The following is a 26,203-nucleotide window of genomic DNA, read 5'->3' as shown; positions in this document are numbered from 1 at the left end:
CGGACAAGTGGTTCCCAAGTTATGGCCATTTATTTACCAAACCAATGACAAGACACGTTGCTGCGTAGGCATGGCCGATGGGGAAAGGGCACCATTTACTTATCAATGACAGGACACGTTCCTTGGCATTTTGCACCCACAGTATCTATGTTCTATCTATCTATAATTCCAGCAATCTCTGTTTGCCTTTAAAAAGGTTTGAAATTAATCGGACAAGTAGTTACCAAGTGATGGCCAAGTTAGAGCGTGTTCCCCATTACGGGTTACAACGTACGGACTTCCGGATAGTGATGACTTGCTGTATTCTAATAATTTCTCGATTTCTTATGCACATTTATAGATAAACACAATGCCCCAATCCAGTCGTCGTTTACGAGAGCGAAGGAACGGCCTGTGTAGTTTTTGAATGTTTTTTTTATTTTTTATTTTTTGCACGTACGGCCACACACTAGTACCTCTAAATTTTGGAAGAACGACGACATGGTGAGCATGGAAGCCTGGTGTTGGCTTAGCGGTTAAGGTGGCTGGCTTGGGATCTTAGAGTCCTGAGTTTGAACCCTTGTCAGCCGTTGAATCAACACGAGGTGGGGTTGACTCTGCCTGTCATCCTTCCGAGGTTAGTGAAATGATTACCAGTGTACTGGTTATAGGTGCATTGCATCAGCTGCACAGCTGTGCCCTCAGCCAATGATTCTACCTGCCGCCTTGTGTTGCATACCACGGAGGAGGTAAGAATGGAAGGAACCAGACTCTCAAGCCAAGTCTTTGATTGGAAACCTAAGGGGATGTAAAACCGGGATGCCCAAGGACATGTTGGAAATCAATAGCCTCCAATGACTTGAAGCCAATGGACATAAAATGGGACAAGGTATTCAAACTCGCAAAATACAAAACGTATTGTATCTGCTTGGTGTGGTGTGACAATGCTTCATAGTAATAGTAGTTGTTTTATATACTGTTATGGAAGTGTCATGGCTGGTGAGAGAGTTACCAACACAACCAAATTGCATGGTGACAATTGAAATCACCACATGAGGAAGAGAGAGTTTGGATGAGTGGTTAAAAGTTGGTCCATGATGTCTGAAAAAGAGATGTAGATGGAGTTGTTACTGTTTGGAGAATGGTACAATACACAGACAAACATGAGGTGGGAGTGGAGGGGAAGTCACAGCCATAGGGGGTTGAGAGGTGCAAGATCAGTACAAGGACAGTGAGAAATTGAGTTCTTGATGTGCAGTTCAACTCCACCGCCAGGTCGGGGTTCAGGCCTATCAAATCGGAGGACACAATAGCCGGGGAGAGACACTGAGTCAGAGATGTCCCGTGGGAGGAAGGATTCTGTTAAACAGATGATGCCCAGTTTATCAGCAGCGCCCTGGTTTGAGACATCTGTCAGGTTAGAGCGGAGGCCACGGACGCTTGAGGTCCACACAGTTGGGGACAGGGGAGGAGGAATTGGGAGGGTGCAGGATGGGGTGGGGACTTTGAGGGGAAAGTGTGATTGGGAAGATTTGAGGGGGTGTGGAGAAGAGGGACGCAGAAAGAGTGGACGTGAAGTTGAGGGATGCTGAAAGGGTGGCGGGGAATACGTAGAAAGCCCACAAATACATTGTAGTGGGGCAACTTAGCATAACAATTGTGCATTTTGTGAGGAAAGCACCAAATTTGGCACACTGGTAGCCCAACATATTGTGAACATATTTGGATATTGGGCCATCTCAAGTTCAGCTGCTGATAGCTGTGGCAGCCATTTTCCACTGCCATCAAAAATTTTGAGATGGCCCAATATCCAAATGTGTTCATAATATGATAGGCTACTGGTGTGCCAAATTTGGTGCTTTCCTCACAAAATGCACAATTGTTATGCTATATTTAGCTAAGTTGCCCCACTATTGTGCCATAGAAAGGGTGGGGTTTGAAGGATGCAGGCTTGTAGATGTTATGTGGGATACTGACACTGTGAAAGGACATGAAGGGGGTTTGATCGTCGTGAGCAGACAAACTGCAAACTGGACTTGTCACGATTCTGAAATTGGACATACAGAGATAAAGATCATGGGATGAGAGGGAAGAATATTTTGTTGAAGGCACGGAGAAAGGTGGTGTTGTAGCTATGGGAGGAGAGGTGCTGGACAAAGTGCTTACTTAGCTCATAGACAGTTTTGTAAAATAATTTTTGTGAAGAAGATGAAGATGAATAGATTGTGGTGCAAAAGAAGAACATGAGGCGGGGGAACTTCTGTTTGGAGAAATAAGGAAAGTGAAGCATTTTAAAGGAAGAAGATTTTCCTTCAATGAAGCTTCAGTTTGGAAATAATGAAGTACAGGGAGTCGAGGAAAAAGGAAATTCAAGTTGAATGAGATCATTTTGGAGTGAAAAATAAACTTTTTTTTTTTCTTTTTCTTGAAGAGAGGAGGGGAACTAGCATAACGTTGAGGTAGAAAGTACAATTTTTTGGGGAAAAGGAAGCAAAACGAAGAACACGGTTTTTTTTTGTATACCTTGTCGAGGCTCATATGAGAGCGAACACACAATGCACAGCAAGGGGGGCATGAGACAGGAGGGGTGGGAGTGGGAAGGACAAAACAGTGGGGAACAGACATTAGGGGATCTGTGGAAGGGAGAGGGATGGGGCAGGGTACACAAGATAGACATTACAGGACTTTCAGGAAGGAAATCAGGGAATTACCTTTATGGTGCCAAAAGGGGCATAATTTTCACAGCAGCTATCTGAGGAGTAGGCCTTGAACAACATGAAAATGAACTCAACAACGCAGCGCAACACAGTTCGATTCAACACGGAAAATTGGACAGAAACACAAACCGCAACGCACGGACGAAGATATATCAGCAAAACACGACAAATCCGGTTTGGAAAACCTTGAATGAGGTGGAAGGAGCAGCTGCAGATTGGACCAACACGTGGAATAAATCCTCAAACCGAAATATTTTTTTTAGCCCCCGTTGGAGTTCGGCCAAAACGATGAAGTCGTTATGGATTTGGTCTCGATTTTCGCATGCATGCGTTCGTGTGTGTGAGTGTGTGCGTCTACAACCATATTTTGGACATGTATGGACCGATTTTATTCCTACTTGGCACAAAGACAACACATGATGGTATACATACTAATGCGCATCATTTTGTGTCACATCCAAGATGGCTGACTGGCGGCCATTTTGTTACTTAAATGTGTGCCCAATCATTTCTCTGACATGCATGGTCCAATTTTGTTCATTCTTGGCACAACCACAGCACATGATGGCATACACATGCCCCTCACTTTATTTTGTGATCTGATCAAAGATGGACGACTACAAGACTGACGGCCATTTTAGTTGTAAAAAAAAAAAAAACCGGGTATCGAACACGTCATCAACCATTTCTCGGACGTGCATTTCCGGATCTCATTCAAACTTGGAACACAGATAAAGAATGATGATTTACATGTGCACGTCATCTTTTTTTTCCAAGATCAGATCCAAGATGGCCAACTGGTTCCCATTTTAATTATAAAAAGCCCATGTTGAACACGTCCTCAACCATTTCTCGGATGCACTTTTACCGACGTTGTTCAAAATTGGCACACAGATAAGGAATGATTGCTTACATAAGCACGTCATCTTATTTTCAAGATCAGATCCAAGATGGCCGACATTTTGTTCCTCAAACATGTTCCCAACCATTTCTCGGAAATGTATGGTCCGGTTTTGTTCATACGTGGCATAAACACTGTTAGTACACCATGGCAGACACTTGCATCTAACTTTATTTTCTGATCTTATCAAAGATGGCCAACTGTTAGACTGGCAGCCATTTTAGTTGTAAATAAATTTAGGCGAGCCCTTTAACTCGGTACAACAAAATTACTAAAACAGGGGCTCTGACATTTTGTCTTTTTTCCTCCACTAAGGCCACATTCTAACATTTTTCTCTCCTCTCATCATTCGTTCAATTCCCTTCGCAATGTAATGATTTTTAATTTTTTAAAATCAATTTAGTCCCCCTTCTCCATCAGTACTGTATTAACAAAATAAATACTTGTCCCTGAAAAAGTTTTATCCTATTAATTGTATCATGAAAAATTATCAAAACATCAGTGTTTCTTGGACTACTGTGAGCATCTCTACAAAAGAACGTTTTGAACTCCCCCATGTTTATAGAATACGGTATAACCCAATAAAGTAAATTTGTTATTTTCTGTCTGTGTGTAACACCAATCACGCCAAAACTACTGTGCCAATTGCCACCACACTTGACACATGGACCAAGTTCGACCTCGTGGTGAGCATGCCAACTTGGCTTCATTTATAGTCTTGGAGTTCAGGAGGGAAGGGGCATTGAACATTCTCTATGTCAATGTGTATCGTGTAGTGCCACCTAGTGATGGTGGCAGAGGGTATTACAAGTCAGCTGTGGAGATAACTTGCATCTTTGCACTGTCCACACCCCCAGAGCTGATCTCCACGAATCATGAAATGAAAGGGGGTGGGGTGGGAGGAGGTAGGGGGAGGTTGGATGAGATATATATATATATATATATATATATATATATATATATATTAATATTTCGGCACACCCCTTTCTTTGTTCCACCATCAGATTTTTGTTACTGCATGAAATGAAACAAGATTTGGCACATATAACTAATGATATTGTTACGTTTGAGGGGGGGGGGGGTATGCATTCAAAGGGTAATTAGGATGTTTAATTAGGTATGCCATGCTGTTCGAGTTTACCAAGATCTCAATGTAATAAGTAGCAATTCAGTGGTGATAAGTTGTTTAGTAAATGTCCATTTCTTCAAGGGGGAAATGATAATTGTCACGTAATTAGATAGGGACACGGGATAGGGTAAGTGTGTCTGCGTAAACCCCTTTTAGTATTCCCTCGAGGCTTGCCGTGACGTCACAGGACAGTGCTGCGGATGGCTCCGCCCCGTGATCACGATTGGCGGAAGGCGACGGCGCAGGGCTAATAAAATGGCTCGATTGGAAGTGACGAGGACGGGAGGATAAAAAGGCTCTGTTCGGGGAAAGGCGAAGAGGAAGAAGATCGGTACAGAAAAACCGTTCTGGTGGAGGCTGTTGTGCTGGGAGCGTGCGGTGTTGTTGCGCTGATTAGATCCTGGTTTTCATCGTGTCTCGAGGCCTTCCTGTGCCTCGTGCCTCACCTTGGTTGGCTCTGGGGTTCTGCTGGCTGGGAGTACGGGGTCGAACGGCGGGCGGACCTGCCTCCCTCTCCTGCTCGCAACTTGTGCCAGAACTGGTTCCCTGGCGGCTGTGAGCAGACTTGGGCCGACACCAGGAGGTCGACAGCACCACGGTGTCTCCTGCCCCTGACGAGCGCTATGCCAGCTCGTCCGACGCCAATCCAGGGACTGTTGCGTTTACACCACGGGCCAGCCTGACCACCAGGACCAGCTACGTTTTGTGTGTGTGTGTGTGTGTGTACCTGGTGCCTTAGAGGGTTATAGATTGGTATATCCATTGGAATTGTTTGTGTTTTCCCCATGCCCGAACCCACACCACCATCCCGTCGAATCACCCCGGATCCCTCTTCTTGCCGAGTCTTGTTATTTCTGGTTAGAGAAATAAACGTTATCAACTCAGTGAAAAGCGGCTCGTGCCACCTTCCTCGTCCCGTTTGCGGTAGAGCGATTAGAACCGCTATCTTTGGGTTGTAGAGGATAAACTGCCTCCATCGTTTCGGCTCATTCTACGTGAGCGGGACTGTTCAAGTCCCGTGAATGTCACAATATTATTGTCTTCCTTAAGAGGCCCCTCAAAATTCGTTGTGATGCATTTTCACAAACTCCAACCGATTCCATTCAAATTCGGTCCGATTATGGCTTTTGCTCCAACTTAGGTCATTGGCTATAAATTTTTTCCATAACACTTCCGATATTCGAAAAAAAAAAATCGATAAATCGATATCCCTTATGGGATTTTCCATTCAAATCCACTTAAGTTTAAGGCCTACGCGGGACGCAAATTTCCACTTTTCCCCGGGCGCTGTTTACCTCCGCTACGCCAAGCTGTTAGGGTTAGGATTTGTGTTAGCTACCCTAACCCTAACCCCTAACAGCTATTCAGGAAATTTGCAAGAAAGCCTGGGCAACGCCGGGCTTTACTACTAGTGTGTGTGTGTGTGTATATATATATATATATATATATATATATATATATATATATATATATATATATATATATATATATATATATATATATATATATATTTGTTGCGAATTCGCACCCGCCGGCGTGCGATCGGCCGCTCGACTCGAATGGCGGCCGCCTCGCCCACCGGAACGGACAATTCCGTTGTGACCCTCTCGGAACAACGCTGGGAGCCAGTCACGGGTGGGGGTTTAACCCCACCACGACCGTGCCAATTGCCCACCCGCGCAGGATAGGGTTGATCGCCAAATTCGATCTACCTCAGTACCTGCGCGGATGGTCGACCGGGCGATCATACCTCGCCGCAGGCCGACTCCGGACACGAACTGCTTAAGCGGTCCGTTCCGTGCTATCGGAATAACCGAGCGGTGTTATTGTCAGCCTCGACGGTTCCGATTAATTATCGGGCGTTTTAAGCCCACGACGAACCCTTTACGTGAAGCAGGATGGAGGGTCAACTAAGAAAAGATGAAGCGAAACGGGAAAACAGTTCACACAATGCACATTTATTACGCAACACACGAAAAGCACACATATACAGCCAAACAAACAGTCAAAATGCACCTATATCAGGAAAACAAAAGAAACAACGACGCAGAGTTACACCAAATACGCGTACACACGGCAACACTTACACAGTTCTACTTTACAAGACATGGCACCACAAGATCCATACAAAAACCCCGAAAAGAAATGGTGACTTCCCTTTGGGCCGTTGAGTCCCTGTCCTACGTCCGCCGACGTGGTCGCGCCTGGCCGCGACTCTGTGCCCTGGCGTGGTTGGCGAGTCCTCTCCGGCATGCCTCGCAACGGCACGTGTTGGCCGCTCGACGCCACGGACGGAGTTTCCGGCGCTATCCCAGCGCGGATAGAAGGGGGGGGGGGGAAACGTTATTGCTCGAGGTCGCGGTGTGGGGAATGGAAGACGCTCTGTCCCGCCAGCGGGGTCTCGGGACCGCCCCACAAAAGACCAGGCCAGCAGGAGAGAAGAGAAGAGAAGAGAAGAGAAGAGAAGAGAAGAGAAGAGAAGAGAAGAGAAGAGAAGATAGCCGAGCCAGAGCACCAACCAAAAGCGCTCCGCCCGTGTCGGACTTTAATAGCCGGGGCTCCGCCCTTCACTCCGCCCTGTGTTCGGCCCCACCTCCCTTCGAGCTTCTTGGAGAAGCTTCTCGAAGGGGGCGTGCCCTCACGCTTTCCCTCCACCCCACTCCGTCCGGGGGCCGAGGGAGTCAGTTTTTTGGCTTGGAGCCAGAGTGTTATTCCCCCAAAAAGAGGCCCCCACCTTTTCTCACCTTTGACCTGCATCGCTCTTCCGCCACTCCAAAGCACTGGGAAGTCAGACGGGAAAAATCCACGCGCCATCGTTGTGCCTTCTTCTTTCCCTCCTTGCATTCTTGATGGTTTCCAACGCGGAAACCACCGTAGTGTGAAAATTGGAGGATGGCGTTCGTCAAGGGGGTAGTGGCGAAGATGGTGGTGGTTGTTGTGAGGGTGGCGGTTGAAACTTGGTTGGTTCAAAATAAAGATAGATCAGAAAAAACGGCTATCTCAAAGCGTCGCAGACCAAATGAATCACATAAATTCCCTCAAAACAATGGGTTTGGGGCTAACTACACATGTACTGAGAGTTATCTCACCTATGGGACCTGAATGGTGGTTTGCGAATTTCCACAGCCGTAATATATACAATTGTATATGTATATATGTGTGATTGTGTATATATACTTGTACATGGAAAACAGATAAAACACAGTGTACACACACACACACACACACACACACACACACACACACACACACACACACACACACACACACACACACACACACACACACACACACACACACACACACACACACACACACACACACACACACACACACCTGTATGTATAAAGAAAGTGATAAAATATTCACGATCAAATGAAACCTTTTGGTCTCCCCCACACGGGGTCTCAGTAAATTCCCCAAACGAGGCTTCGCTTCTCTTATTATTCGTTTTATTGTTTCCCTGGAATGTTTCCTCCATATTGGACCCGTACCGGGGATTTCCTCACCCCGTCATCGTCCTTTTTCCTCATGTTTGACCACCAGACGGATGAATCGTAACAAGTCGTTTCAATGTGAAAACTGCACGACCACGAGCGAAGGGCGCGCGCGCTGCGACCCCCTGTGCCGAGAACGAGTCATCGCGCCCTCGTAAGCCCCTCCCTCTTCGTGACGTCGCTATTACGTCACCAAGGCTCGGGTGGTTACCATAACGCTGGGATGCTTGTCCAGTGCGGGGAGATTCTGGTTTCCAGACACCTATTAAAGGGGCAATTTGAGAACCACCCGGTCGGTGCTCGTCACCTGGTAAGGTCCACGTGGCTAAAATGTACCTGCACCGGAGAGGAAACTCCGTCGTTTCGAACTGATGATTCACACCGATTCGACGTCCGGATAAAGATCAGGCATTGTGTTCTCACATCGTCATAAACAGGGCGGACTCGCTGCAGCGAGCGCTCAGATAGTTCGACGGAGGGAAAAACATCAGATACCATCTGTCACCCCGACGTCCTTGTTGTCACCCCGACGTCCTTGTTGTCACCCCGACGTCGCGCGTTCATCCCACCCGAGATAAGCGGACTTGGCGATAAATCTGCTTACGAGACGGTTCGGGAATGCACAACAGGTAAACGCAGGTCCCTGTGCTTTGGAACGTTCGCATGTGTCCACGAGTACCTGTAAAACACCTTTTGAGTATACCTGTGAGTGCCATCATCGTCTTTTTTTTTTCCTTCGATGACGCTGTTGAGCACTTCGCCCAGAGCATCAGAGTGAATACCTCACTTGGTCCACATTAATTAATTAATTTTAGATTTCGTAAGTATATTGATGACTTCCGTCCTCTGTTTGTGTGTTTGTTTGTGTATGTGTTTGTTTGTTTGTAGGCACGATAACCTAAGAACGGAAGAAGCTACCAATGTCAAATTACACCCCGTGATTCAGGAGGGTGATGGCTAGTGCTGATTAGATTTTGGTCAAAATCGGTCAAAGGTCAAGGTCACGGTGAGGTCAAACATCCAAAACATTCGATTTTTGATGGTTTGGTACAGAATCATCGTAGAAACTTCTGGTTTGGGTCGCTACCTTCTCGAGAGACAGCTTTTATTAGACAAGGTCAGAGGTCAAGTTGACGATTTCGTAAGTACCAGTCTATGACTGCTCGTTTGTTTATTTGTTGACCCGAATCTCGGTTTTTTCGTTTTCCATACTTCTTTGACACGACGAAGGGAAAAGCCGTTTATTTTGTTCGCCTTGAAAGTTTATTGGAACCCGCGCTCCAAGACCTGTTAACTTTAAAAGCCGTCAAAGTGTCGTTAAGTAGAACTTGTATCCTGTTCAGGAATGAATGAAACAATCTTTTCCTTTGTACATTTTGTGGATAAATGAGTGCCTTTCACTTGCTGAATTTGGGGTGCTGGGTGGGTGTTTGCCTCCCCCCCCATTTCCCCAACCACCATTTTTGTGGACCTGTATGACGGGTCATAAAATTCTGGAACATTTTTCCATTCGTGAAGACTTTCTGATGGTGAGACTCCCCCAACCCCACCCTCTTCTCTTCCGCAGCTTCCATCTTCTACGACTGGCAAGGTTGACGGGTGGGATGTGAGGAGTGAGTCGAGTGATTGGCTCAGAGGAGAGCGATGAGGAGGACCACAAATACGTACATTGAGGAAGAAGACTGGGATTTCGCCGTGTTTTGTCACTATGTAAAGATTTTCATATTTTAAGTTCATAAATGGACAGGTAGTGTACACACAGATGTTGGCTTATTACCCTCGCCAGAGGGTATTGCATTTGGGTCCATTTGTCTGTCTTTCTGTCCGCGCTATTGTGATAACGTAAGCCAGTCGCTACCTGGTGGGAGCCGGTGGTGGTGGTCGTATGACAGTTTAGCTGCGGGGTAGCTATCATTTCTTGAAGCGCGACTGTCTGTGTTGCTGATGCAGTGCCCCTCAAGCAGTACACACACTGGAACTGGTACTCATTTCGCCGACCTGGGAAGGATGACAGGCTGAGTCAACCCCCTGGTGTATTAATTCAGCGGCCGACGGGGCTTGAACTCAGGACCCTAGGATCCCAAGCCGCCACCCCAACCACTGAGCCAACACCAGCTGGGTGGTAGCCGATTGTACACGGTCTCTTTTTTTCAACCGAGTGCGTCCATATAGTATGTACTCTTCGAATGCGAGTTTGTCTATAAAGTACGTAGTATTACAATGTGACCACGTTTATAAAAGTACGTATTATTGGAATACAAGTACCGTATGTCTATAAAAGGACGTATTATTAATAATGTTGAACGCACACTCGCCTCGAAGCTGTCGAGCCCGAGTTAGAATCTCGACCGAGCTAAAACCTGCCATCCCGGTGTTTCACATCCAGGGTGATTCACCAATGTGTGTGCCGTTCCTCGGATGGATGTTAAACTGGGCGTCCCATCTGCTGGGATTAGTTGGTGGATGTTAAAGATCCCACGGCGTCCTTCACGAAGAGGTGGCGAGCTATCGCCGGCACCCTGAACAAATTACAAATTCCTGCCCCAAGAGAACGAACTGCAAAAGGGTCAATCCCCCCCCCCCCCAAGGGGGTTGGTACGCTCCTCAGCTGGGGTATGCGGAGTAGTAGTTGTAGTAGTCGTAAGAATTTTGAGTGCATCTATAAAGTACGTGCCATTAGAACGTCCACAAATTGAGAAAGTGCGGACCATGACGATATCTACAGAAAAGATACGATTGGAATGTGAATCTCTACAATGAAACCGAAAAGGTCTGTTTGTCCGCTGTATGAACATAACCTTATGTGGTCAGTAGATCGCCTATGAGCCAAACAACACACGAAACAAGTCCTGGCGAGGATCTGCAATCCGATTGCCCTTTCTAGTTCCCCTATGGGGTTTTTTTTTTGTCATAAACGCCCCTTCCTTCCCCTCTCATTGCTACTCTTTCCTCACAACTTTCCTTTTTCTTGCTCCTTCCCAAATTCCCTGCTCGTCCTTCCATATCTTTTTTGTAAATGCCTCCGCCAACGATGTCACCGGAGGCATTATGTTTTCGGGTTGTCGTCTGTCTGTCTGTCCATGATAGATTTTCGTTGTCGCGATAACGTAAGAATGGCTGAAGGGATCGATGTCAAACTTGGTACACGTACGTATGATGATGCAAAGATGAAATGGTTAGATTACGGGGTCAAAAGGTCTCGAAGTATGTCCTAGTTTTGTTCTAAAATCAACTGTTCACCCACTCCTGGTTATATGTATAATGTGTAGATCTCTCGAGAGTAAAATTATTCTTACAGCAAGTCCTAAAGCCCATAGGTTGGCATCCATGGGGAGGAAGAACTTCCTCCTTAATTGCCCCACTGAGTGCGGAGAGAAAAGCGACATCGTAAAGATGACGTCACTGACAGCCAGAGTGCTATGGGAAGTGAAGTCACTTCCCCCAATCTCAACAGCTGCGTTTGTGTGAAAGTCAAGTGTCGTGTCGCCTCATGTATCTGCATGTGTGCGTGGTTTGTGTCGCAGCTCCTCCACGAGCCTTCGAGCCTGTAAAAGAAAACAAAGGCAAGGCCGACAAGGACATGAGATTGGCGAGGAGGCAGAAAGAAGAGGGCATTGCTGATGAATACCCAGATGATTTTGAGGAGGAATCGGGGGTAAGAACACCATCCACGTGTTTTCTAAGGGTCAGATTTAGAACTGGAAAACATTGTGCTGTAAATTTTCAAGCAATAGCCCTTTTGGGTCTGGATTGGAAAAAAGGGAAACATCTTTTTCTCTCACTAATACGAACCCACCGCTGTGCCAGCAGGGGCTCATCTCCATTGTGGAGATGACACATTTCATTCTCTTTCTGTTCCAGGACTCTGAGGTGGACAATGAAGCCGTTATCGATAAAGAACTCCGGTGTCAAGATGCTGATGATGAAGAAGAAGAAGAAGAAGAAGAAGAACAGAAAGGTGATGAAAAAGCTCAAAGTCAACAGACAGTTTTGAAGAAAAAGAAACCAAAAAGAAAACGTGCAATGGAAGTTATGGAAGAACAAGGACATGTAACTACTAGGGTGGCTTGGAAGAGTCATGAGGATGAGATGAAAGAGAGAGATGGAGTGCTGGAGGTACATAACAGCACAGACAAAAGATTGGTGTCAGGATGCAGAAAGGAAGATGAAGAATGGAGAGTTTGGAACAACAAAGAGAAGGAAGAAGAGAACAGCAAGGATCTTCGAGAAGGTTCTGCAGTATGCGACAAAACGGATAATTTAACAAACAAGCGAGAACGGTGCATGTGTTGTCATAGGAAGTCAAAGGTCAATTATTGTCCGTTCAGATTCAAATCTGATCTCGCCAATTTCAAAGTCCCCCAAAGTCATGTTGATTCAAGGGACAGAAATTATGAAGAAGCACCCATGAGACTTGTTGAGAATGGGATGGCAGGCCTCAAAATTCTACCACAGAGAGAAGGATTAAGACATCGGAAGACATTTGCCAACACTGGTGAAAAAGAGGATCCTGTTGTCTCATCCATGGATGTCGTGCTGGAAAAGGATGGGAAGTTTGAGCTTGTGAGCTTGGGTGACTTGAGAAGTCAGGGAAGCAACCGAGCTGGTTTTTGTAATGGAAGGTGCACCTTCGAGGTATTGGATGGGGAGTTGAAATGCAAGCACACAGCGCTCCAACCACGGCCCTGTACAGCTGGCGGTGTTGTAGGAATTAAAAATCAACTGACTACGGGGCAGACGCACGCGCAGTCGCCTCGCAGCGGCAGCTTGCCTCGACCTTCGTCATCGTACAGACCGAGTAGTGGTCAGAGGAAGCAGAGGCATCCATGCGAGGTGAATCGAAACACGGCGAAGCACTCCCACCTTTGTCCTTAATACATCTCTGCACATTTTGCCCAATGGTAACAATGCACTAAGGGGCCACCGAGATGCTATGAATGCAAAAGAATGGTGGGAATTTGACTCTCACCCCAATTCCATCATAAATATTCTTATTTCTTCTCCTTTTACTCCAAACACTTTTTCATTTACTCCTCCAGATTCCAAACCCCCTTCTCCATATTGATTTTTATTTTATTGTACCCCACCTCCCTTTTCCTCAGTTTATGTGAATGGCTTTTTAGCTTCATGTGGAAAAAAACTTGCTTGGTCTAACAACTTGCAGGCCAGAAAGTAAGAGGTCAAATGACATTCCTTCATGCATTACACACTTGGGTTTGATTCACGGGTGGGACCAAACTTTCGGCAAGTCGACTTCCTCCAAACGCCTCTGTTTCGCTTGCAGTAAGTAGAACCCCCCTGCCCCTCCTCCTACCTTGTTAGCTGATTGGTGGATCACTTTCTGGGTTGATGGCTCCGCTGGTGTGTAACGTAAGTTCTCTGATCCTCTTGGATATTTTTGACTACCTGACAAGCTCCGACATTGGGGCTGTGTCATATCGTACACCCGAGTGTGCTTGTGCGGATGGCATCTCCTACGCTGTAAAGAAAATATTCACACACCCAGGTGTTTACACGTCCGACGTGAATGGCCATCTTCGACTACGAATGGCAACCTTTATTATTACCGATGGAATGCTTGCAGGAAGAAGAGAGGCTCAGCAGAGAAGGAAAGGCGGACTTAATCAGACGGGAGACTGCTTTTCACACCTGGCTTCAACGGAAGAGGCTCCAGATGGTGCAAGAAAGAAAACTGCAGGAAGCAAAACGTCGTGTCGAGGAAGAGATGAAGGTAGGAGATGTACGTTTTTATACAAGGATTTTCATTCGTTGTAATCTCCTTCGATGGGTATCAGAGGGCAGAACGAGGACCCTCCCGGGGCTCAAAGTGTCTGTCTTCATTTCCTCACTTTACGCTTTGAGGACCAAGTCATGACGTTGTCATCAAACTTTGCGACAAATTATGACATGGCCTGTGATGAGTCTCACTGATAGGTATTTAAAGGCTTCCGATCAGTTGCACTCCTTTATTTTACACTTGTCATTCTCGTCACTGGACCGATGAATTTATTGAACAAATGAAGCTCCAAGGACAAGATGACAATCCGACCATGTGGGATTGTGGTTTGAGGAAAATTCTGAGTTCATACATGCAGGCCTTTCAGTTAATTTTTGGTAGAGTGGTTGAACTAGTTGGGAAATGTTAAGTCTGAATAAGAATGACATTACCAACTCAAACATCAGAAATATATATTATTAAATGTATGAAATCAGAATGCACTGTAATTACCACGCACGCACAAAGCGCAGAGCAGGGTTAAGCAATCGGTTCACTTCTGTCTGTCCGTCCGTCCATCCACAAACATCAGTTTATGATTGAGGAACAAGGTATTTCAATTGAATGTTATATTTTGAACATGAATCGAAAGGCAAGTTTGTCGTTTTGCCGTACTTTGTCTCTGAAATCGTCGCGACCACACATGCACAGAGAGGAGCGAGATACACTTTGTTCTTCTGTTTGTCTGCCTGGCAGTCAAACAAAATAATAAAAAAAACATTCCAAAAAGGAAACTTACTGTTTTTAAAGATGTTATAAAGATGCAAACAACAGGCATGAATAACTAATTTAATGTGTTCGATGGGGTGCTGTAAAGTGCACGACTGCGTGAATGGCAGTAAAACACGGAAATTAATTTTTTTCTTCGACCTTTAAAATAATTATTTTATTTCAATTGAATTATATACTTGAACTCTGCACGAGGTAAGATGTTCTGGAAACTCTCTAGCTAGTCCGCGCTCACGAAGTGAAAAGCGGGGCTAAGCGATCGGTCCATTCGAACGTACGTGTGTGCCTGCATTTTGTTATTCCATTTTCTCAGGAACCGCTTGTCAGATTGACAGGAAATTTTTAGTGTCGGTGTGACTACTCATGTAGAACGTATTGGGGGTAATTATGACATCATAGGTCACATAGTGTGGCAGCCTTGTTGGAAAAAAGGAGAACCATTGGACCTCTGTATCTCTGAAACCACTCCATGGAAAATGTTGAAATTTGGCACCTGGCAAGTACTCCCCAGAGGAAATGTGTTTTTTTTAAATGATGTCAAAGGTGCCTTCATTATGATGTTGTAATTGCATACGTAGAATGCTACATCTGATCAGTATGAAAATTGAGGATCATTTCGGGATAAATTGGTCAACAGAAAAAAATGACGTCATGTCACGTTGTTCAGCAGCCATATGAATTTTTTTTTTGAACTTCTCCGAAACAGCTGAACAGATCAAGCAAAAACTTTACAGGTATAACTGTCTATCCATTAGGCACAGAGTTCCCCACCTATGATGTCATACATCACATGGTTTGGCAACCATATTGGATTTACCCAAAAACTTTTAAAAATCTTCTTCTCCATAACGGCAGGACAGATTGAGGAGAGACTTCACACACATGTTCCCCAAACCTTGGTGATACCAGGGTGTTCATGAATAATTGATAGATGACATGGTTTGGCAGCCATATTGTAGTGAAGGAAGATATTAAAAAAAAATTCTCTTGAATCACTGTATCAATCGACATGAAACTTCGACATTATTATTTAGTCGTGATGGCAAATCAACGTTTTAAATTTCAATGTGATCGGATGCATGGTGTGGAAGCCAGAATTATTTAATCTTTTGAATCTGGGTTCTTTTTGGGTTTTTTTTTTCTTTTTTTGAATAAACGCTCACTTGGCTGCGCCTGGACGGGTTTCAGAGTAAAGAAGTATCAGTTGAAACCCGAGTCCAATGCAGTTTCTTCCTGATGACTTCATCTTTGCTTTTTGCTTGTTCGGATTCCTTCTGATGACTCCAATGCAGCACCTATTTTACTTGGTCTTTCATACGATTTGAATTTAATTTTTTTTTAAGTACAAATTTGCCTTTGGAAGAGTTGACTTGCAACTAGTCCTTCTCAAGACTGCATGGGGTAAGTATTCTATGAATACCATATACTTACAATCTGTTTTGTCATCTTCTTACAGAAGACTGAAACACATAATAGCCTCCCCATGCACCCGGGTCAACTTGTTTTCAAAAAAAAGTAACTTCCCACAGGTCAATGAGGTCATGCCCCGCAAAGAAATCTTCCACCAGTGGCTTCGGCAGAAGAACAAGGAGCAGAAACTGCAGCGCGAGGCGGCACTGAAAGCAGAGGAGGAGGCCTCAAGAGACCCCGAGGAGAATCAGCGTGCATACAGAGAGTGAGCAAAAGGCTCCCTCCATGCCTTATCAATATTGCCATGAGAGCCATAACTGTTATGACGTCTCGTCATATATCAACTCTTCCTGATCGGAGTTTTAGACACCCTTTAGAGTTTACAAGGTTAGATGTTGGAAAACCATTCTGGTTCATCCAACTGCCATTATTCTTCCTTTTATATAGATGATCTTTCCCAAGCATTTCATTTCCATAACACATGGACCATCAGATGTTTTTGACCTCCACCCACAGATGGTTGCATCGGAAGGCAATCGAGCGAAGAACGGCTCGGGAGGCATTCAGACAAAGAATGAGGGTCTGGGCATTCGAATCACGGCGGGCTAAGAGAGACCAAGATCTTTTCAATGCTTTCTCCAAAGTCCCAAACTTCCGATTCTGACATCACCACGAAAACTCATACAGCATAATTTTACTCACAATGCACTGCTATCCCACTTATCTTTACTGATGACGTTACATGAAAATGTCAAATGTCCAAGTGTTTGACGGAAATTCTGTTAAAGCACAACCCAAAATTAATTAACCACGTTGTTATTGTTAAACAATTGCATTGTTTACTTCTTTTTTTCATGTTACAATAATTTATTTATAATATACAAGTCAACTATGGTGTTCACTTCCTCAGTTAGTCCTTTCAGATTCCATCATCATTTTAGTTTGGCCCTTGTGTCTCATAAATACTTATTTTGTTCAAATCACATGATCCGAGGTTCAAATGCATGTTGTTATTCCATTGTCTCATCATGTCATTCTCCGAGATGTCTGACACCATGTACAAGCTCCTCCACGAGTCTGAGACGTAGAAATTAAATTTAAAATTTGGGGGGAAAAAATAAAAAATAAAAAATCAACATTTCATTTGTCAATTTAAAATTTTCTCTCACATTTCCTTAAAATCGGTTTTATTGAATGTCAAACTTGTGAAAACGAAAAGTTTATCTTAGTCTTTGAGTGGTGCCTAACTTTGGCCGTTAGGGGGCAAGATGCATCTTTCTTGTGTCGAGAAAGTGGATTGATGGTCGATTCAGTATATGGGGCTGCTGAGTCCAAGTTAGAATTCCTGCACTGAGAGCTCAAATTGCATTCCCATCATTGTGAATTTTTACTATATATATATATATATATATATATATATATATATATATATATATATATATATATATATATATATATATATATATATATATATATACACACATCTTCTTCTTTCAGCTGCTCCCGTTAGGGGTCGCCACAGCAGATCATCCGTATGATCCGCATAGTGATGCTCTTCCTGACACACCCCTGGTCACCTCTTACGACACAGGGATATGGAACACCTATTTTTAACCGGGGTATACACCGGCCCAGTACACTGGTACTCACTTCACCGACCTCGGAAGGATGACAGGCTGAGTCAACCCCACATATATATATATATATATATATATATATATATATATATATATATATATATATATATATATATATATATATATATATATATATATATATATATACACACACACACACATATATTGTCATGGATCCGAGGTACGAGGGGAAGCACTTGGATCCCTCCTGAGGCTGCCGGGCACAGATAACTCCGCACACTGGCAAGTAATGAATGGAGAAAAGGAAAGCAGTCTTTCCTTCTCTCCATCACCTCACACAATTACACAAGAGAATGCAGAGGAAAAATGGATGGGGAAGATAGGCAGTGGCAATGTGAAGCGATGAGAACATGCAGCTGCTTCCCTGAGGTGCCCAGACCTTGTAGGCGAGTCCTCTCCGGCATCCCAGATACGTGAGCTGGATGTGCGACTCACCCTCCTCTGCCTCAGATTCTTCTTCCTCAGGCCCCTGTCGATGAGGTGCCGCTGTTCACCCTCCTTGTCCTTCACGGCTGACAGTATCGAGAGGGCAGGATGACGCTCGTGGAAGGAGTGTTCTTTTTCCACAGAAGCTCGACACCAACTGTTCGTGAAACCTTCCTTCCTTTACCTTTCCGCTCATTAGTCCACATCCAATGGGGGTGGGTGCATGACGTCACATGTGGAAATTGCCACACCATTCTGAGGGAACTTTCAACGAAGCCCCCTGCGCCGCCCTCTACATGCACAAAGCCGCAACAAGAGCCCCCAGCCTCCTCCCTTGCACGCAAAACACCCATTCGCACTGTACCACGCCCACGAGAAGCGTCGTGCCTCGCAGGCCACAATGAGCAGCAAGCACCACGCACATGCATGTGAGATCCGATGAGTTACCAAGCAATGCGCAGATGGAGGGAACATGGAAAGGAACCCCGCATGACCGAACGGCCATGGGATTGAAGGTAAGACTGATGGGGTGAAGAAGGGACTGTTGAAAGGATGTTTGATAGACCGTTGAAATGGGCCGATGGGGGTAATGAAGGGATGATTGAAAGTAACAGAGAGGAGAAGGGAGAGACATGACACTGGAAAAATATAGTCCAGCCAATGCATGCCCCCAAACAGCCCTTTCACAAGGGACCAAAGAGTATCTATACAAAGACTAATGAAATAACTGATCCTCGGGTGACCTAGTGTCCACGCTCTCCTCCTTGGGTAATTTTTCCAAAACCATAATATATAAATATATATATATATATATATATATATATATATATATATATATATATATATATATAATATATATATGTATGCCCCGGTTAAAATAGGTGTACCAGATCCCTGGGTCGTAAGAGGCGACCAGGGTTGCGTCAGGAAGGGCATCCGGCGTAAAACATGTGCCAAATCACTATGCGGATCATACGGATGATCCGCTGTGGCGACCCCGAAAGGGAGCAGCCGAAAGAAGAAGAAGAAGAAGAAGAAGAAGATATATATATATATATATATATATATATATATATATCAAAATGTATGGAACATGACAAGCACTCCTCTGATCTCCAATGAACGTGAAATGCTGCACAAGCGCACTCCAAAGCATCACCTCCGACCTGGAGGCTTCAGCCCAGCGACACGTGTCAAACAGATTTTTTTTGTGCTCACAGTTGGTTAAACATCAAACGGAGCTGCCTATCAGGATTTCAGGCTTATTTGCCCTCATTATGAAGGCACTTTTTTATATAAAAAAGGTTAAAGAAAAATCAGAACATTTTAACAGTTTAGGATGTACATGTTGACCCCATGGCCAAAGCACACTGTCCAACAAGACTGTCCCATTAGCATACACATGCCACTCAGCCTGAAACACATTCACAATCGAACACACACACACACACACATCCTAACCCCGAAGGGCCAGATTGCATGGTCATACAATCGGACCACTCCATCGGAGTGAGTCCCCATGAGTTCAACGGCATGCCAGCACCTTTTTTGATAAATAAAAAAAAAGGTTAAAAAAATAAAACATTTAAACATCTTGGGATGTGCACCTTGATCCAATGGCCAAAGCACACTGTCCAACAAACTGTTCCATTAGCATACACATGCCCCTCAGCCCATGGACTGAAGCACATGGTCAAACAAACACACACACATCCAAACCCCAAAGGGCCAGAATGCATGGTCATACAATTGGTCCCATCCATTGGAGAGTCCCCATGACTTCAAAGGCATATATATATATATATATATATATATATATATATATATATATATATATATATATATATATATATATATATATATATATATATATATATATATATATATATATATATATATATATATATATATATTGTTACGAATTCTGGCCCGCCTGGCGTGCGATCGGCCGCATACCTCTAATGGCAGCCGCGTCACCCACCGGATGGACAATTCAGTCGTGACCCTCCTGGAACTACGACCAGGAGCCAGTCACGGGTGTGGGTTTAACCTCACCACGACCCAGTCCGCATTCCACCCGCACCAAATAGGGTGAATCGCTGAATGTCGATATACCTAAATACCCGCGCGGGTAACCTACCGAGGGGTTGCACCACGCCGCAGGTCGGCTTAGGACACGAACCACTTAAGCAGTTGGTTCTGTGCTACAGGGATAACCGAGCGGTGTTATCACCGACCTCGACGGTTCAGATTCTTCTTTACTCGGGTGTTCAAAACCCACTATTCATTCCACAATGCAAGATGGCACTTTCAATGTGGTGAAAGGAGGACGCGACGAACGGAATGCGTTGCACACAAGGACAAGTATCTATAATTCCAGCAATCTCTGTGTGTCTGTCTGTTTGTCTGTTTGTCTGTCTGCGACCGCCGTTTCTCAACGACCGCTGGTCCGATCTCATTGAAACTTGCCAGGAATATTGCCGGGGACCCGCAGATGTGCCTTTGAGGTTCGATATCGATCGGTTTCCAAGTTACGGCCATGTATCTGTGAACCAATGACAGGACACAGTGATATGACGTCACAATTAATGTTTTTTTTTTTTTTGAAGGATTGACGTCACAATTCTTCTTTGTTTGGTATGACGTCACAATCGACACTGGGGACCTGGGTATGTGCCTTTTCAAAGTTTGATATCATTCTTCCTCATCCATTTCAACTTTCCCAAGTGTCTCCCAAGGCTTAAAAGCTGTTCTTTCCCAAGGTTTGATTATTCAAATTATTAATTAATCCCAAGGTCTGAATTTTCCCGAGGGAAACAGCTGTTTCCCAAGGGTTTGAAAGCTGTTTTTTCCCCAAGGTTGGAATTAATCGTTGTGCTTGGTAGACATTTGTGAATACATTTACAGAGAGAGGGGGGAGAGAGGAGGGGGGAGAGAGGAGGAGGGAGAGAGGAGGGGGGACAGAGGAGGGGGGAGAGAGAGAAGGGCGAGAGGAGGGGGGGAAGAGAGAAGGGCGACAGAAAGGGGTGAGAGGGAAGGGTGACAAAGGGGTGAGAGGGGGAGCAAGAGGGGAGAGAGAGGAGGGGGGAGAGAGAAGGGCAAGAGGAGGGGGGACAGAGGAGGAGGGGGGACACGAGAGGAGGTGGGGGGAGAGAGAGAGAGAGAGAGAGAGAGAGAGAGAGAGAGAGAGAGAGAGAGAGAGAGAGAGAGAGAGAGAGAGAGAGAGAGAGAGAGAGAGAGAGAGAGAGAGAGAGAGAGAGAGAGAGAGAGAGAGAGAGAGAGGGGGAAGAGAGAGAGGAGAGGAGAGAGAGGAGAGGGAGGAGGGGGGAGAGAGGGAGGGGGGGGGAGAGGGGGAGGAGGGGGGAGAGAGGGAGGAGGGGGAGAGAGAGAGGAGGGGGAGAGAGAGAGGAGGGGGAGAGAGAGAGGAGGGGGAGAGAGAGAGGAGGGGGAGAGAGAGAGGAGGGGGGAGAGAGAGGAGGGGGGGAGAGAGAGAGGAGGGGGAGAGAGAGAGGAGGGGGAGAGAGAGAGAGGAGGGGGGAGAGAGAGAGGAGGGGGGAGAGAGAGAGGAGGGGGGAGAGAGAGAGGAGGGGAGGGAGGGAGAGGGGCGTCACAATTCTTCTTCTTCGTTTGATAAGACGTCACACTTGATGCTGGGGACCTGATACTGCAGGCACGAAGCTGCACATACTGGCATGCACCTACGGGCACGCACTTGTTTATTATAAAGCACATATTGCACACACAACACAAGCAAGGAATCATGCACGTATTTACAAGCAAGGCAAATAAAAAGCAATACGACCGACTACAATGAGAATGTACATGCACTTAACAGGCCACAACATGCATACAAAAACAGGACCCCCCCCCGCCAGAGGCAGGGAGGTAGACGGGGTTCGTAAACCTTTATGGCCGTGGATGACCGAAAAGGCCCGCGAGACCATGCTAGTTACCTGCCCCCTCGAGGTGTGACGGTGGGCAGGTCACGTCGCCTTGTTCCCACGGCAGCTAGCGTAGCCGCGCCTACTCTCGGGCCTTTGCGATGACGTGGTCGGTGAGTTCTCTCTGGCGTCCCTCGCCAGACGCGCAGATTCGCACCACACAGCCGGCAGGGCTGCGCCTACCGTCTGCGTCTCCGAGGCGTCGCCCGGACTCGCCACCGGCCCGCGCCTTCACCGACAGGTCGCCCAACGCCAAGAGGAGAGAGCTCGACCTCGACCACCAAGAGAAAGCTCGAAGATGAAGCGAGAGGATGACGTCCACCAAGAGAGCGAGTAGAATCCAACACGACCCAGACAGAGAGAGAGTGAGCCTCGCGCGCAGTCCGCCTTATATAGCGCGGGGCTCCGCCCTTCGCTCCTCCCCGTTTTCGGCTCCACCTTTTTTCGAGAAGGTTCCCAAAAAGGGGCGTTCCTCATTCCGAACGCGTCACCACATGTGTCCACCAATCGGGGGCGAGCCGCCCACCCCGCCTCCGTCACACTTCTCGGAGAAACAGGCGGGAAAAATCCGCGCGCCCATCGGAACTCCTCTGGTTTCCTTTTGCGTTCGATGGTTTTCAACGCGGCTTGTTGCTTGCGTGGAGGTTTGTTCAAAATAACAATAGAAAAAGAAAAATCTCACAGAGTCGCAGCCCGGTGAACACGAAGAAATTCCCTTTAAACAACGGTGGGGACCTATCTGAACACTCACTTACCGGCATAGCTAATCGAAAGAACTTTTGTGGTGTATTGCGAATTTCCACAGCCGTAACAATATATATATATATATATATATATATATATATATATATATATATATATATATATATATATATATATATATATATATATATATATATATATATATATTTATATGTGCAAGGTGCTTACCTCTCGGCTATCCTGCCGTGATGTGGCGATTCACAACTGAAAATATATTTTACTCATTGTAATCATCTAATTACCTCCGCCACCGAAGGTGAAGGAGGTTATGTTTTCACCCCTTTCTGTCTGTCTGTTTGTTTGTTTGTGTGCAGGATATTTCAAAAAGTTGTGGACGGATTTGGATGAAATTTTGTGGACAGATTGGGTGTGTGACACAGACGAACTGATTAGATTTTGGTGAAGATCTGAATCTGGATCAGGATCTGATAATTTTAAAGTGATTCTTCGCCATTGAGAGATTGTGCTAAACTAATATACAGTACGATATCTCAAAAAGTTGTGGACGGATTCTGACGAAACTTGGTGTCAGATACTTTGGGTGTGTGGTAAGGACAATTTTTTTCGATTTTGGTGAGGATCCGAATCCAGATCTCGATAGGAGAGTTATTCTCATATGTTCTCATGGATCAGGCATTGCGTGGCAGAGGTATGTGCTCTACTGAGTACCCTTCTCATTTATTTTGCCTTCCTAACTCTGGTATCAAACCGCAGTATCGCCATTGTAGCTTGAAGAGCACGTGCTAAGTAGCTTTAATCATCACTCTGACAGTTGAAGAAACTTTTAAAGACGAAACGTTTAATTTTGCATATGTATTTATCAATGCTGAAGTGATGGGTCAGATCATGAAAGAAGATCGTATAAGAAGGGGAAATGTGGTGTAAAATAAAATTGCACATTTTTGGTATGCCTGCCACTGCCCGACGCACAGCAGAACAATGCAGGGCCAACGCAGGCGTGTGGCCCCTGAACTTTGTTCCAGTCGATCGTTATACAGTGTTCAGTGACAATTTTTGCGGAGCAAATATTGTAGAGCACTTGCCAAGTGGCTTAAGCACTCTAATGATATTGTTAATAAGAATATCCAATGAATAACGGCTGGCTTGGCAAGCGATTAGCGATCACTGATCGGTCATATTAAACACCGCCCGGAGATGCCCAAAATGTCAAACTATATCCAAATGAGACAAATGAACACTTTTTTTAGCAGTCGAAACTGCTGCGAAGTTTAATTCTGGAGCTTAAGTTTTGTAATTCTGTTCAGTTGAAGAGATTTTGGAGGTTATGTCATGTGTGGAAATGAAATAAAGCTACAAATGGTAGCGTCTCCGGGCGTTCATAAGCATTGCAATGTACCCTGCGATTCGTAGCTACGATGAACAAGCATTCAATAATATGAGTGAGGAAAGTGAAAAAAAACTTTATCGTAAAAAAATAATTGCGGCCTGTTCCAAATCAAGGCATCATTGAGCAAGCCCCAAAAATGGTGAATTAAGACCCCATCGAGGGCGAGCGAAGCATCCGAGGACGTGCACGATGAAGGATTTAATTAAATAAGGCCGTTAATTATCTTCAAAAGGGGTGTTTTAATTAACCCAAACACGCAATTTTCACTCATGCACTTCCTTTGCATTCTCTTAGGATGCATGCAAACTTTCATGGCTTTGGAATTATGGAGGAGACAGACTAAAAACCCAAAAGATCCAGAGGACCAAAGACTTGAAACAAACACACACACACACACACACACACACACACACACACACACACACACACACACGCACACACACACACACACACACACACACACACACACACACACACACACACACACACACACACACACACACACACACACACACACACACACACACTGCCTTTTATTCGTTATATATATATATATATATATATATATATATATATATATATATATATATATATATATATATATATATATATATATATATATACACCCAAATGACCTCCGTGGGTGACAAGAACAACAGTAGGACACAAAATATAAACTGTTCAGCTTGGCAGAGGTATGTCCTCTACCGAGTGCTGTTCTTGTATATTCTGTATACTTGTACGTTGAAAAATTAAAATTTGTTGCCACACTTTCTTTGTCTGTATCTGTTCTGAAAATTTTTTTGAACATTCAACATATAATCTGTCAACTCGAGGTCGGAGGAAACGGTGAAGGAATTGCATCTTAAATGGAGGAGACTGAAATTTATTTTATTTTTAATTTCATTCACGAAATTCTGAACATTGCAATGATGTTTATTAACCTTTAAGTGAACTGGCACCTGGAGGATAGCGTAGCCCTGGCAGGTAAGGGAACCTGATGAGTTCGCTTGTGAGCATGGTTTTGCATGACCCGTCCCTCTTCGCCTGAGTCGAGGTTTTACAGGTATATTCTCGTTTTACTAGTAACAGGTAGGTGCAGCGGAACATGGTGGGTTGACAGATGACCGAGAGGAAAGTACACTTGCATTTAAGCTGTCCAGCTTGGGTTTGAATGGTTTGAATCCCGACCCAGCTATAAACTGTCATCCCGGTGTTTCACTGGCACGGTGATTAATGTGTGCTATCCCTCGGATGAACGTCAAACGGGCGTCCCGTTTGCCAGCATTCGTTGGTGGATGTTAAAGATCCTATGGATGGTGTCCATCGCGAAGAGTAGGTGAGCTTTTGCCAGCACCATGGAACAAATTACAAATCCCTGCCCGAACCAGCAGAGGGAACTGCAGCAGTGGCACAGCCACACCCTCAGCAAATGATGCTTCCCTGCAGCTTTGTGCTGCATACGAGCAAATAATCGATAATATATAAATGGAGCAAGTGTATGTGATTATGTATGTATGCATGCATATCCACTCTTCACCCATTGGTTGGACGGCTGACCTGACACCACCCACAATTGTAACCTGAAAAACTTAACCTAAAGTGCCCAGAGGACCCAAAAGACCCCCCCCCCCGACAGAAGACCCAAAATACACTGAAGACCCTTAAAGACCCTGAAGAATTAAAATACCCCAAAGAGCTTTAAATACCCAAAAGAACCCAAAGACCTAAAATACCCAAAATATCTAAAATACCTTTAAAGTCCCCGAAGACCCAAAATACCCCAAACACCGAAAAGACCCGTGCCCCATAGACCCCAAAGACCAAAAAGACTCCAAACACCCCAAATACTCTGAGTACCGAAAAGACCCCGAGGACCCTGAAGACCTATAATATCCAAAGGATCCAGAGGACCCAAAATAACGAGAAG

The 26,203-nt window shown here is 45.1% G+C and overlaps 1 protein-coding gene across 10 annotated transcripts in view; it reads left to right on the top strand.

Moving 5' to 3' along the window:
• LOC147010716 (uncharacterized) overlaps positions 1–17,274 on the top strand; it is a 60,067-nt gene extending 42,793 nt beyond the window's left edge. For 3 of the 10 annotated variants that reach the window (XM_085859645.1, XM_085859643.1, XM_085859646.1), the window contains 5 exons: positions 9,791–11,878; positions 12,085–13,056; positions 13,808–13,963; positions 16,258–16,403; positions 16,655–17,274. In XM_085859645.1, the coding sequence (XP_085715771.1) occupies positions 11,714–11,878; positions 12,085–13,056; positions 13,808–13,963; positions 16,258–16,403; positions 16,655–16,802 (1,587 nt within the window). In that variant the 5' untranslated portion in view covers positions 9,791–11,713 and the 3' untranslated portion in view covers positions 16,803–17,274. Of the gene's footprint in view, positions 1–8,398; positions 8,853–8,928; positions 9,044–9,347; positions 9,365–9,790; positions 11,879–12,084; positions 13,057–13,807; positions 13,964–16,257; positions 16,404–16,654 lie in introns of those variants that run through there. The other 7 variants (XM_085859650.1, XM_085859651.1, XM_085859644.1 and 4 more) reach the window with 7 other exon arrangements.
• Positions 17,275–26,203: the final 8,929 nt, after the last annotated feature.

The sequence above is a fragment of the Eptatretus burgeri genome, chromosome 16, assembly GCF_056783735.1.
Source record: "Eptatretus burgeri isolate ZD-2024b chromosome 16, Ebu_testis_v1, whole genome shotgun sequence".
NCBI lineage: Eukaryota > Metazoa > Chordata > Myxini > Myxiniformes > Myxinidae > Eptatretus > Eptatretus burgeri.
This window is presented reverse-complemented; position numbering and strand designations above follow the sequence as displayed.